Source organism: Homalodisca vitripennis, chromosome 5 (assembly GCF_021130785.1).
Source record: "Homalodisca vitripennis isolate AUS2020 chromosome 5, UT_GWSS_2.1, whole genome shotgun sequence".
NCBI classification, from domain to species: domain Eukaryota; kingdom Metazoa; phylum Arthropoda; class Insecta; order Hemiptera; family Cicadellidae; genus Homalodisca; species Homalodisca vitripennis.
The window spans coordinates 173150326-173168115 of NC_060211.1; the positions used below are offsets into that span (position 1 = coordinate 173150326).

A 17790-nucleotide genomic window follows, 5' to 3' on the forward strand; every position below is an offset into this window, starting at 1 on the left:
TAAAAGGGATTTTTCCGAAAGGTACAATACTGGATTCACCGAGTGTTGAGAGTGAAGCACCGCCCACTGTTGCCGTGACGTGGACAGGCTGGTTCACATACAGTCACAACATTGATTACCCAGCAATCTATAAGAGTAGTGATATGCTTATTACAACTAATTCTTGATACTCAAGATAAAAGGGATTTTCCGAAAGGTACAGTACTGGATTCACCGAGTGTTGAGAGTGAAGCACCGCCCACCGGTGCCGTGACGTGGACAGGTTGGTTCACATGCGGTCACAACATTGATTACCCAGCAATCTATAAGAATAGTGATATGCTTATTACAACTAATTCTTGATATTTAAGATGAGAGAGATTTTCCGACAGGTACAATACTGGATTCACCGAGTGTTGAGAGTGAAGCACCGCCCACTGTTGCCGTGACGTGGACAGGTTGGTTCACATGCGGTCACAATATTGATTACCCAGCAATCTATAAGGGTAGTGATATGCTTATTACAACTAATTCTTGATATTTAAGATGAGAGAGATTTTCCGACAGGTACAATACTGGATTCACCGAGTGTTGAGAGTGAAGCACCCCCCACCGGTGCCGTGACGAGGACAGGTTGGTTCACATGCGGTCACAATATTGATTACTCAGCAATCTATAAGGGTAGTGATATGCTTATTCCAACTAATTCTTGATATTTAAGATGAGAGAGATTCTCCGACAGGTACAATACTGGATTCACCGAGTGTTGAGAGTGAAGCACCGCCCACCGGTGCCGTGACGTGACAGGCTGGTTCATATACAGTCACAACATTGATTACTCAGCAATCTATAAGGGTAGTGATATGCTTATTACAACTAATTCTTGATATTTAAGATGAGAGAGATTTTCCGACAGGTACAATACTGGATTCACCGAGTGTTGAGAGTGAAACACCGCCCACTGTTGCCGTGACGTGGACAGGCTGGTTCACATACAGTCACAACATTGATTACTCAGCAATCTATAAGGGTAGTGATATGCTTATTACAACTAATTCTTGATAATTAAGATGAGAGAGATTTTCCGACAGGTACAATACTGGATTCACCGAGTGTTGAGAGTGAAACACCGCCCACTGTTGCCGTGACGTGGACAGGTTGGTTCACATACAGTCACAACATTGATTACTCAGCAATCTATAAGGGTAGTGATATGCTTATTACAACTAATTCTTGATAATTAAGATGAGAGAGATTTTCCGACAGGTACAATACTGGATTCACCGAGTGTTGAGAGAGTGAAGCACCGCCCACCGGTGCCGTGACGTGACAGGCTAGTTCACATGCGGTCACAATATTGATTACACAGCGATCTATAAGAGTAGTGATATGCTTATTACAACTAATTCTTTATACTCAAGATGAAAGGGATTTTCCGAAAGGTACAGTACTGGATTCACCGGGTGTTGAGAGTGAAGCACCGCCCACCGGTGCCGTGACGTGGACAGGCTGGTTCACATACAGTCACAACATTGATTACCCAGCAATCTATAAGAGTAGTGATATGCTTATTACAACTAATTCTTGATACTCAAGATGAAAGGGATTTTCCGAAAGGTACAGTACTGGATTCACCGAGTGTTGAGAGTGAAACACCGCCCACTGTTGCCGTGACGTGGACAGGCTGGTTCACATACAGTCACAACATTGATTACCCAGCAATCTATAAGGGTAGTGATATGCTTATTACAACTAATTCTTGATAATTAAGATGAAAGGGATTTTCCGACAGGTACAGTACTGGATTCACCGAGTGTTGAGAGTGAAGCACCGCCCACCGGTGCCGTGACGTGGACAGGCTAGTTCACATACAGTCACAACATTGATTACCCAGCAATCTATAAGAGTAGTGATATGCTTATTACAACTAATTCTTGATACTCAAGATGAAAGGGATTTTCCGAAAGGTACAGTACTGGATTCACCGGGTGTTGAGAGTGAAGCACCCCCCACCGGTGCCGTGACGTGGACAGGTTGGTTCACATGCGGTCACAATATTGATTACCCAGCAATCTATAAGAGTAGTGATACGCTTTCTACAACTAATTCTTGATACTAAAGATGAAAGGGATTTTCTAAAAGGTACAGTACTGGATTCACCAAGTGTTGAGAGTGAAGCACCCCCCACCCCCGCGTGACGGAGCACACTGTTTCACATGCGGTCACCAACAGCGTCAGTTCTACTGCTTTATCCTTTATACTGTTAGTACACGTTTCATGACTGGGGGATCGCTTGTAATAGACCCCTGAATTAACGTCAACCTCTTTAAAATCGTTAGGGGACACCATTTTCTTAATAAAAGGGCAAGGTGAGAATGACTGAAATTCTAGGAATTCGCACAGTTCACTGGTACTTTTCACGGCTGCTCTTTACAATTAATTGGTCGGAAAGTTCCCGAAGTTCGGACGTTCACCGCGATGTGATCTGAATAGGTTTAGGCAGAACATATAATTTAACAATTTTAAGGTGAGCATGACCACACCACACTGATTTGTGAAGAGGAATGTTTAAAAAAGTGTTTTTTATTTTTTTTATTTACAGTCTCTTTAATGATCATTCAGTGGGGTGGTCAAGTACTCATGAAGACATGTCGTTCATATTTCAGAGGCAGTAAGGCGACGAGTCTTGGACAGGAGAAGGCCGGGTGGTTAATATATATTGACTCATTAAAGCAAACAGCACCTCCAAGTCTCTTGAATATAAACTGGAACGGTCTCGGGAATTGAAGGCAGGCTGGAGAGCTGCAGTGTCTACAGTTTTGTGATTAACATCACTGTTGGAACAAACACCCATAATGCGCTACAAGGGAATTTAACACTGTTAAAGTCTATACAACCAGTAATAAAACGAGACAATTAAAAATAATACAAAATTCAAAAAGGCCAAAACAAGAAAATTTTACAGAGAAAACGTCACTGTGTTCCAAGAAATAATCATTAAATATTCCTTACAACGAAGTATCGAAGAACCAGACAGATCTTAAGCGATGTCTTTAACGAAATGACTGTAAGGGCAAGTTAGCCGACCTTTGACCTTTTGATTCCAAAATCAAAGGAATACTTCCTTGAACCAAGTGTCAAATCCCTAAGATCTTCCTATCTAAAGTTATCGTACAGACAGACAACTGCAGGACTCTCATATAAACATAAATGTGTGTAAATTCTTTTTTATTCATTTCGCACGTGCCATGTTGAAAAGGCATAAGAAAAGAATAATATATGTAAATTATAAAATAAATAAAGATTTTTTTGGACTTGAACGATACGATTTAACGAGGGGCCTTTAGAGTACTTTGATTTGATATACAGAGTCGACTGCCTTAATCGATACATAACTGTCGATACTGTATTGAATCCATAAATATACGCACGGCGTTGACGCTCTGTCACAACAGTAGTTTGTAAATATCACATAGCTATACTGGGTATAGAAAATTGAATCAGGATTCAAAGGCAAAGTGAAAGTTGGAAAAAAAACAACACGAACTAAACTCCATTATGATTTTGTAAAAGGTTACAAGCTGCTGTGTATGGTGTAGTTTAGAAATAATGACGACAATTCCTTTTTTTAGCATAAAGTAACTTTGGTATTCAAGCAGAGAATTTAAATTCTCGTCCGAAAATGCGGAGGGGTAGTTTTTTCCATAATGTATTTACAGCCCGTGCAATAAGTAGAAGTATGCAAAGTGGTATATTTTAAAAGAAATGCGGCTAAATATAGGTTTGCCCCAGAAATACCGAAAGCGACAGTGAATGGAAGTGAATCAATGGGCTACGGGGCTCGCACGTGCCCATCGCTGACGTCAGGGGTAGCGTCGCGCAGGGGTGGTCGACCTCTGGGCCAAGCACGTGTCTAACCCTTTGGCGGTGACGTCATGTCGAGCTCAATGAAAACCCGGGCCGTGCTGGAAAACTTGTCCTCGTGAAACAAATAATACAGAACGGTTCCCGGATTTCCCTGTTCGCAGATTAAAAATTTAAATTATTCATATACATACATTTGGAGGGTAGAAAAATTAATCATAGTCAAATATTCTGGCGTTATGAGCTATGAAATCATTTGGAGACCCACACTGCATGAAAATCACTTGTTCAAAAGACTATCAAAGACAAACTTACCTTACTAATCAGGAAGTCTTTTTCATCGAAGTGTCTACCGAACATTTTAGGCGCCTCGCCGGGGATGGGTTCTATCTTTATGCAGACCTCTTGGCCCTTCCTTGCGCTCTCCACAGACTTGTGATTGTTCTCGATACTGGTCACCACGCCCAGCTCCACGAACTGAAATGAAATCCAACAACGCTGTTTTAGGCGGCAAAGTATCGAACACTCTACAGACTATTAGCATTTACGAAGATAATCACTTTGCAGAGAAATTGGCACTTCCTTGCGCTCTCCACAGACTTGTGATTGTTCTCGATACTGGTTCACCACGCCCAGCTCCACGAACTGAAATAACACAATCCAACAACGCTGTTTTAGGCGGGCAGAGTATCGAAAACTAAGATTATTAGCATTTTCACGAAGATAATCACTTTGCAGAGATATTTGGCACTTCCATGCGCTCTCCACAGACTTGTGATTGTTCTCGATACTGGTCACCACGCCCAGCTCCACGAACGAACTGTAACACAATCAACAACGCTGTTTTTAGGCGGGCAGAGTATCGAAAACTAAGATTTATTACGATTCCAGAAGAGATCACTTTGCAGAGATATTTGGCACTTCCATGCGCTCTCCACAGACTTGTGATTGTTCTCGATAACTGGTCACCACGCCCAGCTCCACGAACTGAAATAAAATCACAACAACGCTGTTTTAGGCGGCAAAGTATCGAACACTCTACAGACTATTAGCATTTACGAAGATAATCACTTTGCAGAGAAATTGGCACTTCCATGCGCTCTCCACAGACTTGTGATTGTTCTCGATACTGGTCACGCACCACGCTCCACCACGAACTGAAATGAAATCCAACAACGCTGTTTTAGGCGGGCAAAGTATCGAAACACTACAGATTAGCAACGAAGATAATCACTTTGCAGAGAAATTGGCACTTCCATGCGCTCTCCTCAGGCTTGTGATTGTTCTCGATAATGGCCACCACGCCCAACTCCACGAACTGAAATGAAATCCAACAACGCTGTTTTAGGCGGCAAAGTATCGAAAACTACAGACTATTACATTACGAAGATAATCACTTTGCTGGCACTTCCATGCGCTCTCCTCAGACTTGTGATTGTTCTCGATACTACGCCCAGCTCCACGAACTGAAATAATCATGTTTTAGGCGGCAAAGTATCGAACACTACTACAGACATTAGCTTCACTTTGCAGAGATATTGGCACTTCCATGCGCTCTCCACAGACTTGTGATTGTTCTCGATACTGGTCACCACGCCCAGCTCCACGAACTGAAATAAAATCCAACAACGCTGTTTTAGGCGGCAAAGTATCGAACACTCTACAGACTATTAGCATTTACGAAGATAATCACTTTGCAGAGAAATTGGCACTTCCTTGCGCTCTCCACAGACTTGTGATTGTTCTCGATACTGGTCACCACGCCCAGCTCCACGAACTGTAACACAATCAAACAACGCTGTTTTAGGCGGACAGAGTATCGAAAACTAAGATTATTACGATTCACGAAGAGATTCACTTTGCAGAGATATTGGCACTTCCATGCGCTCTCCACAGACTTGTGATTGTTCTCGATACTGGTCACCACGCCCAGCTCCACGTACTGTAACACAGATATACTAGCAATATTGTTTATATACTGACGACAGAATCAGAACTGCTGTGACTATGTCACTTTACAGATCCCATCGATATACAAACACTATTGTTTATATGACAGAACCAGAACCGTTGTATTTACAATGAAGGATCCCTGAAGACCTGAATCGTCAAGGTTTCAGGTAGTCCAGAAAATACGCACAAATACTGTGCATAATATTTGATATATATGTATGTGTGTGTGTGTGTGTGTGTGTGTGTAAATAGAAAATATTTATATAATGCGTAGGAAATGGATCTGAGTTATATATCAAAAGGTCAATTCCTGGAACACACTGATAAGAGAGCAACGTCCTCTTTCAAGTGCAACATAAATCACGTCCCCAACATGCTCCGTACAGGGATACGATTGGTGTATTTTTCCGTGAAAATAAGTTTTAACCTCAAAGCATTGGCGAGATGATCAGATAAGACAAGATTATGTACACATATGCATAGGGGAGCATTTTGTTAAATGTTTACATGTGCAAACGACCCCTCAGCTACAACTTTGATAAGCGGCATTGACGTGAATATTTTGATAGATTACGAACAAATTCTTTGCGGAATAAACAATAATGCATACACACTAAGGACTGGGCATGGCTTAGTGTGCAACGGCACTTTCTCCATAACTGTCGATGGTCGGTTAGTTTTATTTTGTACGAGTATTACTACGTTATCCGGTTCACACGAGTGAAATTATTGAGCTTAGTTGTGTTAGCAATGAACAAAGTGTGAACCGGAAAATGTACAATGTAGCCACGGCATCGGCTGTAAAAGCCTAATTTAAACTAAAGAATTATTTCTTATGTATTTCTGGTGTATTCAAGACAACCAGTCTTATTACTCATTAAGAACATCTTTGAAAACTGTCGAAATAAGTGTCACAAATTAGCACGATCGTTATCGGTGACCTAGGGCAATGTCTGTATTTCTGGGCACGCGTAATTGTTTTGTCCAAGATGCCCGCGACCACCTAAGAGGGGGGCCTGAGAGGGTCGTAATTATCATCAGTCTCCTGAACCTGGCCTGGGAACAGCCGGGCGTGGTTGTTTTCTTTTAAAACCTCCGGTTTCACAATGCTAAATAATTGCTTACGGCAAAATATTGGTTCACCAAACTCTAGTGCCTTTATTGTTACAATGACCTTCGACACAGCGTAGGGACAAATCTGCGGCATTCTGACCCGCGAGAGGTCAGGGGTTCGATTTTCCGGGAGACCATTGCGATTTGCTAATGGATTTGGACAGTTTCCCTCAATTACGTTCAGTAAAACTGACTAAAACGCCGCAATAGTAGAAAGTTGAAAATTAAAAATTCATATTCAGATCCCATTCTAAAGATCTATTATGACATATAAGTCGTCTACGGTACCTCTTGCCTAAAAAAGAAGCTCAGGCTACATTTGTGGGTCCTTGACCAGTATGCAAGATTAGCTATTCCCAGGTTGTGAATGCAGTAAAAGATGGGTTTATGACGGAAACAGTCGTAGGTGGTACTGTCAGCCTGGCAGTCAACTCTGCCAGAAACTTCTCGGGAATCCCAATGTTGCGCTTGTAAAGATAACATGAGGAGGGCAATTGCTTCCCTACTGGAAATGACCACTTCAGGAGTCATTTGACAAAGATAGAGTAATATCTTATTTTACCAGGTGAAGTTAGGACTGAGAAGCCCTTTCTAACACGTATGCTGAGGACCAACGGCTTAGAGGTGACTTCCGAACCACCACCAATAGCTGGGCAGGCGGGCTGCTTGCAAGGACAGGATCGCTCATCGGCCACCCATCCAAGCAGCAGCCACGCTCGACGTTGCTTGATTTGGTTATCTCGCGATAACCGCTGTACCCGCTACACTACGCCATTGCAAGAATTCTATTACTACGAACCCGCATGATGTCTTTGCAGCCAGGAAACTGAAACTGTTCAGCATATCCTCTTTGACTGTGTAGCGCTGGCATCTAAGAGCAGGAGACTGCTGGAAGCCCAATCTCTAGAGGATTCCGAACCAGTCAGACTAGGAGCCACCATTCCTCAACTTATGGAATAAACCTACTTAGGACTCCCTATTTAGGAATCATGTTGGGTTGGTACAATGAGCTGTGTGACTGACCCTGAGAGCTAATCATATTTTCATTCATTCGATCATCAATTTTCTAGAACCATACCATCAGCGGCACACAAATAACAACAAAACTGTGAACAAATCTTCCGAGGTCATTATTATTCATTGTTTTAACGGTTTAATATTTCTTAGATTAATAAAATAACTATTTTTAAAATACCATACCCTGAATTTCATCTTATTAGGCACAATATCCTTCTCTTTTAGAGCTTTCTACATGAAGAACCCATTATTATCAAAAAATTAGTTGCTACCTCTGACTTCGCACACAATTTCTTGCTGAATACCAGGGACTTCACAGACATACCTTTCCTAAATGTTTCTGCATTCAGGAGATAAGTGATGGCCACTGGAAAATATTCCTATTTGAACTTCCGTGCAACATTCCACGGTGTTTTATTAAACAGCTCAATAGATTTCAGAAGCACTTGAGCTATTTAAGGTCAGGAAGAGGAATCTTTAGGATTTGTTAGCTTTCTTAGTGAGGCACTTATGATGTTATATGGAGTCCTATGATAATTTTGAAAAGGAACTGCCATATTTGAGGAACATATTTAATCAATGTTAAAAAAATATTCATAATAGATTAAGTTAGTTTGAATTTGTTGATGATACGATCTATAGTAAGAGGTAAATAATATTATTGACATTCATAGTTAAGGTATACTACAACTTTAGATTTTATTTCTTGATTTCTATGAATTTTCTTTCCAAAAAAACCTAATTTGAATTATTATAAACATTTTAAAACAAAAATAGCAAATTGGTCCAGCCATCCTTAGGTGATATCCTCAATAACAAAAAGCATTTCTTTTTTACTTATATAGATGAAAGCACAGAAATAAAATATTTTCACTTTCAAAATATATTTTAAGCATTTCTGTCAGATTTATTCATTATTCTGTATTCAAATATTTTGAAAGTATTTTTATCGGAATCAAATAAAATGAGCGACAGTATTGAGAATCGTCAATCCTTATCAATGTAGTCATGTATTGAGTATTGGAAGTCGTTTACATCCAACAGCTGATCATATTCAACAAAATCTTTAAATTAATAACATGTGTTTGCTCCAACCCATTTCTTTAATGAATAAATAACTTTAGAAGCCAGTAAAATGGAATGAAAAATGTCTTTATTTCATTTGCCAGTGAGTGGAATCCTGAGGCCGGTGACAAAATCCTTCCTTAGTGCGCCTCTAGGGCACAAAAAAAATCATACAAAATTTCATGTCTCTACCTTTCATGGTTTTTGCTGGGCGTTGATGAAGCAGGTAGGAAGTCAGTCAAGACTACCCGTTTTATACTTAGGGTTACAGATGTTTCCATCCAACATGTGCGCAGATTTCACATCTCAGATCTATACTCCATCTATATCCACACCGATTGACCTGCAAGCTCTTCCTTCTCCTCAAAAGGATCACTCAGAACTCAAGGAAATACTCACAAACAAGACAACAAGTATGAATCTTCAGCCTCACACTACCAGGACCTGATCTACAAGTTTACTGTGACACGGCTACACACCAACCTCCCGTGTTCAAAGCTACAAAAAAAACTCATCTCAACATTTTGTATGGTCTAACATGCAATTGTGATGGTCAATCTTGTACCCGTGCCTGTCAACATTGCCTGAAAGCCAAAATGACCAGACACTTTTATTCTCCTCTCAAGATTTTCTCACTGCCTTCAGCTCGATTTTAACATGTCCACATAGACCTTCATCAGACCTCTTCCACCAGCAGGTCCCTATCGTTACTGCTTATCCGCAGTAGATAGATTCACCAAAGACCATAAGCGTAGCCCCTCAAAGACTCAAAAAGTCGCTGGCCCCCCTTATCAATTGCTGAATATCTCTCTTTGGGCATTTCTCGCTTCAGAACACTTGAACAACAAAAAGACCAAGGAACCCCAATTCGAGTCTAATCTATTCTGCCACCTTGGAATGTTCCTTGGCAGCCAACGTCATCGCTCCTGCAGCTATCACCCTCGTGCCTATGGCATGGTAGAAACAATTTCTCAGACAACTGAAGGCTGTGCCACCCAAATTCTAAATGGTTAGAAGCTCTTCTGGTTGTTCTCCTTGGAATCCACAGTACTTTCCGACCAGATCTAAATTCTTCTGCTACTGAGCTGTTGTACGGTGAACCCCTACTACACATTCCCAGCAAACTAACAGTTGCACCTGAGGGAGTGCCGATGGCCGAGCAGTCTAAGCCGTTGGACTTTGGGTCTGAGTTAGAGATAGCGCTGGTTCAAATCCCAGACCGTTGCACTTTTTATCAGTACAATCAACCTCATACTGTATCGACTCTCTCCCCTTCATTCTGTTTGATAAGATCCTTGCACAGGCCAGTGGCCCATGAGGACGGACAGAATAAGGCTTAAAAGGGGATCGGCCTCTCTCTTAAAAAAAAAAACTTCACATCTACGAGAAAGATCCAACCGATTTTGTCAGTAAAATTCGTCGCCACCTCCGGCACACTCCAGGATCTCCACATGGTAAAAAGAAAAACATTTGTATTTCAAGACTTGAAATCCAGCCATGTTTTACTTTGAGATGACACTGTCAGAAAACTTCTACAACACCGGCCTTTTTACCCCCGTAGTAAGCCGTGATGAGAAAACTCACTATACTCATTAAATGTAAAAAATGTCCAAGTTACCATCGACAGAGTGAAACCTGCCTACACCCCCAAACTGACGACTCTGGGACTCAATTCCCGAGGACTGCACAACCATCAAAGACTCATCTGTCACACCTCAGCCTTCAACATCTCTTCCCTTACAAGACACTTCTCCCCCAGACTACGCAATTCAATCAGGAGAACATGTTCGACTCGATCAGGAGGACATGTTCGACTTGATCAGGAAGACATATTCGACTCAATCAGGAGGACATGTTTGACCTCGATCAGGAGGACATGTTCGACTTGATCAGGAAGGCATATTCGACTTGACCAGGAAGACATATTTGACTCGATCAGGAGGACATGTTCGACTTGATCAGGAGGACATGTTCGACTTGATCAGGAAGACATGTTCGACTCTATCAGGAGGACATGTTTCAACTTGATCAGGAGGACATGTTCGACTTGATCAGGAAGACATGTTCGACTCGATCAGTGAGGACATGTTTGGAACTCGATCAGGAGGACATGTTCGACTCGAATCAGGAGGAATGTTCTGAGCTATATGGAGGAAAGAGTGAGGATTTTGAAATTATAATCAACCACACAACAAAAAATTACTGCACTTGAACGTATTCATATACTTTTAAATAAACTTCCTCTATTCTAAAATTTTTATAATTAAGTTCATTCATTGAAAAAAAAAAAAAAAAAAACAAACACTCCAATGTTTGTATAGGCTCTAATTTTTTTATTCAAGAGATTTTTTGTAAAAGTTTCTTAAACATTTGAAAATAAACAATATTTTTAAATTAATTTTAAAAATAATCAATTGAAAAAATTGTTTAACCTTAAAGATCTTATTAAAAAAGGTCACAAAAGTTACAACAACAGTTTAATAAAACTAAAAATTTTTAATATATTTAACTGTCTTTCTAGCGCACTTTCCAACTTCTAATGAGTGAACATGTTGTGGGAACTCTCGCATTTGTTATAGTGCAAAATGTAAACTATTAACATGATTCATATACCATTGGAAATCTAAAAGTTATCTAACTGTGTGTACATTTCTTTTCTTCTATGTCAATGATTTTATGAAGTTATCAGTTGTTGTGAATTTGCTTTGGCAGCTCATTCTTGCAAAAACATTTTGCTTATTTAGCGCGTGGACAAGTACTTTGATAATGTTACGTTTCATAATATGTATATAAATTGTTTTATACGTTATATACAGCATGTGTCACAAAAGACCTACCAACAAAAAGGAGAATTACTACCATAAGGAGGATAAATATTTTATAACAGATCAGCCTGGAAGTGAATTCGGATATCATCTATGTTACAGTTAGATGTTTATTGCACTGATTTTTCACCAATAACTACAGTATAAATTCCTCAAAACATCTTTTATGATCTTCTGCACAGTGTTCATGAATGGCACAACTCTACTTTGAACATTCAAAACAAATCATCTTTTTCCTGTGAACACTGATTGCTTTCTTCTGGAGGTACAGCCCCTCCCCCACAAAAGAATAGTTTTTGTGACCAAAGTTTTACAATTCAGTAACAAGAGTAAATTCATTTAAAATGTTTGTTATTATTCCAACAACTGTTTTTGAGAAAACGGAACTAAATTCAGAAAGTGTTAAGATTTACTAACAATATTGACAAACATAACAACGAGCTCCTTAAAAATTCGTAAACAAAGTTTAAATTACAATGAAATATTAATTTATTTGATATACTTGTCTGGTGAATGAAATGTGGATTTAATTAAATATCCACTAATTAAACCAATAAAACTTCCAAAGGGAATTTAATTAATCTCTATTAATTTTAAAACTGCTTATGGCAAATGTATTGTTGTACAATATTATAAAAAGGTATGTACAGGTGTTGTACAAGTATATACAGGATTATTAAAAAAAAAAAAAAAAAAAAAAAAAAAAAAAAAAAAACAGTAGGATACTATTTCATAGATCAAAATACAAAAATTCTATAAAGATAAGTTCTAAAATAACCTTTTTTCTATCTCATCTCTTTTCTGGTGGTATTATGGATAACATATTTTGCACAAACATTTAAGACCCCATTTAATTTTATAAATAAAATTTGTAAAATCTCTGTTGATTTTTGAGTCTATAATTTATGATAAATAATACAGTGTTATCGCAATTTGGCACAAAACACATGGAAATTGTCCAAAATAATATTGAAATTTATCAGCACAATGTTAACCTTGACTCAGTTATCTTGAACTGTGTCACACTGTCAGACAAGAAACATAACTCACTCTGTGTCAACCTATCTGGTGGGTGTCCTTGGTACATGTCTTACCGGTCATCTTTTAGAGCAGAACGCTGCTATGAGAAACTTAGCTTACGGTAAAACATCCGGTTATTTCGTCTGCCGAACCGAAAGTTAGTGGAAACAATAAAGTCTCCAATTTTAGACAATTTATATTGGTGAGCTTGCAGATTTGTAGATGAAAATGTACAAATCAATTTATCCAATACACCAGATCATTAAATAGAAAACAGTAACATGCAAATTTTGTATTCGTGGCGTAACTAGGACCTGACTATGTGGGGGGGGGGGGAATAATTCTAATAGAAGACCACACCACACATTTTTTTTAGCCGGCATAAATATGAATAAATCTAAATTTAAATAAATTAGATAGGCCCAATTCCAAGTAAAACATTTAACTGATGTATTTAAAACAAGTTGGATTGCTATTATTTGTAAATTTTCAAAATTCTTCAAGCCTTCAGAGGGGTTCTAACCTCTTTGTCTTCTCCTAGATACACCATTTGTTGTACTGAGAATTTTATTCCCGACGAGACTGGTGGCAATAGAAGTTCATTCCTTTAGACAGGAATTTTCAATTTGAAAAAATACTGTCCAATGTCACTGATTTTAACTAGGAACCAGTCAACGGAATTTGTTTGTGGTAGGATGCGCTATCCCAGCAATTGTAGACTCTAGGTCTGACCATCAGATTGGGCTGTGTTCAAGTGTTCCAGTGAAGCTTCTAATTTTTTCTCTTTGCTTTGAATTGTGATGTTTCAACATCACCTCTAGGACCAACTGAACAGGAACTTGTAAATGCCACATAGTCGAATTTGTTCTTATTTCCATATGGCGTCCTACATAATACATGTTTGGACCTTTTAACCCTTTGAGTGCCACAGCATTTTTCCCAAGTCATACGCATAAATTGCCGGAGCTTTTCCTTCTGTTTTGCAATCGTGTGGGGAAAAAAACTATATTAAAAAAAAAACAATTCAAACCGATTTGAATAATTTTTTTACAGTTTGTGAGTTATAAAACAAGGTATTTTTTCCATATAATATTATAATTTTATTATTATTTACACAAAAAGAATATAGGTTATAACAAAAAACTAAAAAATGAAAAAAAATACATTTCAAGTCTGAACCAAAAAATTATATATACAATATTTTTTTAAATTTTTTTAGCTATACCATATGAAAGAGCATGAAAAACTGAACAAAAATCATGCATAATATGGTGTGTTACAGTAATATTTAACCAGATACTGCAATATATACAAAATACAACAAAAAGCAATTTTTGTTCAAGTTTGTCAAAAGTTTAGAAACAATATTATAACTATTCTATTTCACTCAATGAAGTAAGACGACTGTAAAATACTAATTATATAAAAAGTATATAAAAATATTTATATATATATTTTATATATTTTATTTATATATATTTATAAAAATATACACAGGCCTACAATATAACCTTACTTCACCTAAAATCAATAGTTTGATTGGAACTTGCGTTTTACTTCATCACCAATCCAACAATAAAATATACATCACTAAACAAATAAACACGAAAAAAAAAATTTATAAATGCATTGTAAGTTTTACTGAACACAATTGCAGAATAGCAATAACAACAGTTTTCAGCATAAACACGAAACTAGCACAATGTAAACACCCAACGAACCAAACTGTGTAGTTAATGGCAACAAGTAGCAGCTGACCAACTATTGCGTCATCTATTTGTTTCTGATGGCAAATAACTACAAGGAGGCGGTGAACAATAAAAATCAATCACAATCGATTGTTTGAAACTTGTAGATTGCTGTGAAATAAGTTATTTGTCAAAACAAAAATGAATTATATGTGATATTAATTAAATACAAATCGTCTACTGGGTAGATGCCGGCAATTTATGCACATTTCACAACATCTACTATGTAGACGCTGCGGCACTCAAAGGGTTAAATAAGGTAATTTTAATATCATGGTATTTTCATAGGTTATACTAAATAAATCAGGAGAAAACGATTCAAACCAGTTTGTAATTTCTTATTAAAACTCTCTGGGAATTGAATCAGTGACCTCCTCGTTGTACAGCTGTATGCTACGTGAAGGTCGACTGAGGTTCCAAAGGGTGTGTCTGAGTAGGACATTTCCTAGGAACCTGTCAGATATTAAGGTTCCCTTGAGTTTGTCCGTGTGAAATGACCCTAGAAACTTGATCCACAGACAAGACACTAAGCAATCCTTAGCCGGTGTCAGCAGGCCATTGGAAATAATGCTTACGGTTTTAGGTATTATTTTTATTATTATTAATCTATACCCTCCGGATTTCCTTTAACCCACATTGTCTCAGACACTTGTTAGTTGCATTTTTTTTTAATCCTGAGGGAAAGAGACAATTGTCTCTCCACATAGTCCTAAAAGGACCTTTGTGCCTTCCTTACTTATATTTAAGTTCTCAGAGTCTGAGGAGATATGCTCCCAGGAATCTTTTCCGAATTTTCGATATGGCAGGACAGTTTAGCCAAATTGTCAGTTGCATACACTTAGTCATTAGGCACTTGTGTACTATATTACATGTTTGCCTATAACTCTCATATTTTGTAAAAATTAATGATTCTTTTTTTGTTTCTACACAATCACAATTTTTGTTTTTTAATAGAAATACAATTTTACAAGGGCATTAGTATTATTCAGCATTTTTTTACATGTCTGAATATCTGGAGTCTGTATCCAAAAGGTTGAAAGATCGTTACTCTGACTTACATAGGCCTTTGAAAAAATTCTCAACACTGTTAAAGTTTGGCTTTTCTTAAATTGGCGTTAACCATCATTTAATGCACCACACTTCTACAGATTATTGCTAGACCAAATTCATAATTTTTACCACAACAATAATTTTTCTAACACTCAACATTGGGGAGAAAGGTGCAATATCTTTAAAAAATATACGATGTTGAATAGATATAACAAAGAAAGGATAATTAACACGATAAGGTTTTTCATTAGAAATGAAAAAGTTCAACAGCCTTCAGTCTATTACTAGCTATCCCAAAGGAGATCGGAAAGAAAACAGTAACATTCGTCTCTGCATGTTAATTTCTATTTCAAGAATTCCATAGTATAATATTGTAATTAAATTTGAGAGTACTCCTTACGAATGATGCAACCGAAATAGAGACAAAGAGTGACAAACAAGTTTCTTATCAAATGTCTGTTAAAAATAAACTTTAATGGATGCAATAACATTGTCATATCTCGTCTCTGGAGCTCAGTATTGTGGTTTCCGTGTTAACTCCTTCTTGAAGAACTTGCGAAGACGGTGAAAGAACTGAGAGTATAACTCGAGGTCGTTGTGTCCACCACCTTCCAGCCAGAGCGGCTCTACGGTCTGCGTGCCCGGACACTGCTGGTAGATGGCAACACCATGGGACCAGTCGATCACATCGTCCTTTGTCCCGTGGATCACTAACGTCGGTGAAGTCACACGGCTCACCTTGTCGATGTTCTCGAACATGTCGCAACACATGGGCTGCTTGTCCTCTCGAGGAAACGCAACATTGAGAGCGGATGCGAAGCCTGACTGGATGATGACGGCCTTCACTTCCACACGTGATGCCAAGTCGATGGTAGGGGCCGAGCCCAGACTCTGTCCGAAAAGGATGACATCTTCTGGCTGACAGTTGTACTTTGTCAACAGCAGATTAAAAGCCGTTTCGATATCGATGTAGATTTGCTTCTCTGAGGGTTTCCCTGAACTCACACCATATCCTGAGTAATCATATGCGAGAATATTGCATTTGACCTGCTTCGCGATGCAAATTGCGACTCCGATCACAGTTCCTAAATCAGAGGCGTTTCCGTGGGAATATAAAATAGTGGTTCTCTTACCCGGCTTTACAGCATAATACATACAAGCTATTTTTGTGCCACTTTTAGTGCAGACATGTGTAAATTCAATATCTGTTAATACAATGGGATGTCTATTGAAGAAGTTGCTCTCCACGTGTCTATCGGTGATCACTTCATCTTCACCTGTCTGTGGGTTGTGATGGAGGCTGTACGTGGGTGGTGGAGGTTGGAAGGCTGCGTGTTCGATTATGTTTCTCGGGCAACAAGGAGGGAAACACAGCACTTTTAGCAATTTACAACACCTGGATAATTTCATTGTGAGATGACCAAAATTTAACACTTTACTGTAACTATGGTTTTTTTATTTACCCATACTTGTAAATTTTGCAATCACCATTTTAGGATATTCACATGTTAATTTTGTTTCTTCAGAAATAAACTTTTAAATTTACTAAAAATAACTATGAAAGAAGAAATGAGAGAAGTATTGTGGTATGGTAGCAATTAGAAAGAAATCAAAATTATATAATTATATTTACAATGTTATTCTCTTCATACTACAAATCATATGACTTGTATTTTTGTGTTGCTAAGGGATTCTACAAAAGGTGAAACAGAAAACATCACAACTCCTCAGCTTTGATGTTCTTCGGAGTCTGATAACTAATGTGTTGGTGCTCGTTTGTTTGCTTTCTGAGCAGACAAGTTGAATCAATAACTATTCAGTCAGTTCAGACACGCCTTCTGTTATACTAACAGCTGCAACAAACATGAAATAACAACTGAAACTGAAATAACAGAGAAATCCTCAACATAAGGGAACTTTACATGGCATTGTCCAGACTTTCGACTCCCTATAACTATTTGGGTGTTCAAAAAATAATATAATTTCCAAAAATTTTTAACATCCCAAAATTGTTCAACTCAAATTAGCCTTTTGCAGTCTTCTACTTAAATTTATTTATTTTTTAATCACACAATATTTGCTTAAAATTGGTCTTTTTATTTAGATCATCAAATTGTTTTTAAGGAAAACATATTTCAGCTCCACATAACAATTTT

General features: G+C 38.1%; 1 protein-coding gene across 4 annotated transcripts in view; it reads right to left on the reverse strand.

The window, feature by feature from the left end:
• The window catches only part of LOC124363186 (eukaryotic translation initiation factor 5B), a 120587-nt gene that overhangs the window by 34428 nt on the left and 68369 nt on the right, over window positions 1-17790 (reverse strand). For 3 of the 4 annotated variants that reach the window (XM_046818338.1, XM_046818336.1, XM_046818337.1), the window contains one exon: window positions 4159-4320. In XM_046818338.1, the coding sequence (XP_046674294.1) occupies window positions 4159-4320 (162 nt within the window). Of the gene's footprint in view, window positions 1-4158; window positions 4321-5488; window positions 5621-17790 lie in introns of those variants that run through there. The other variant, XM_046818339.1, reaches the window with a different exon arrangement.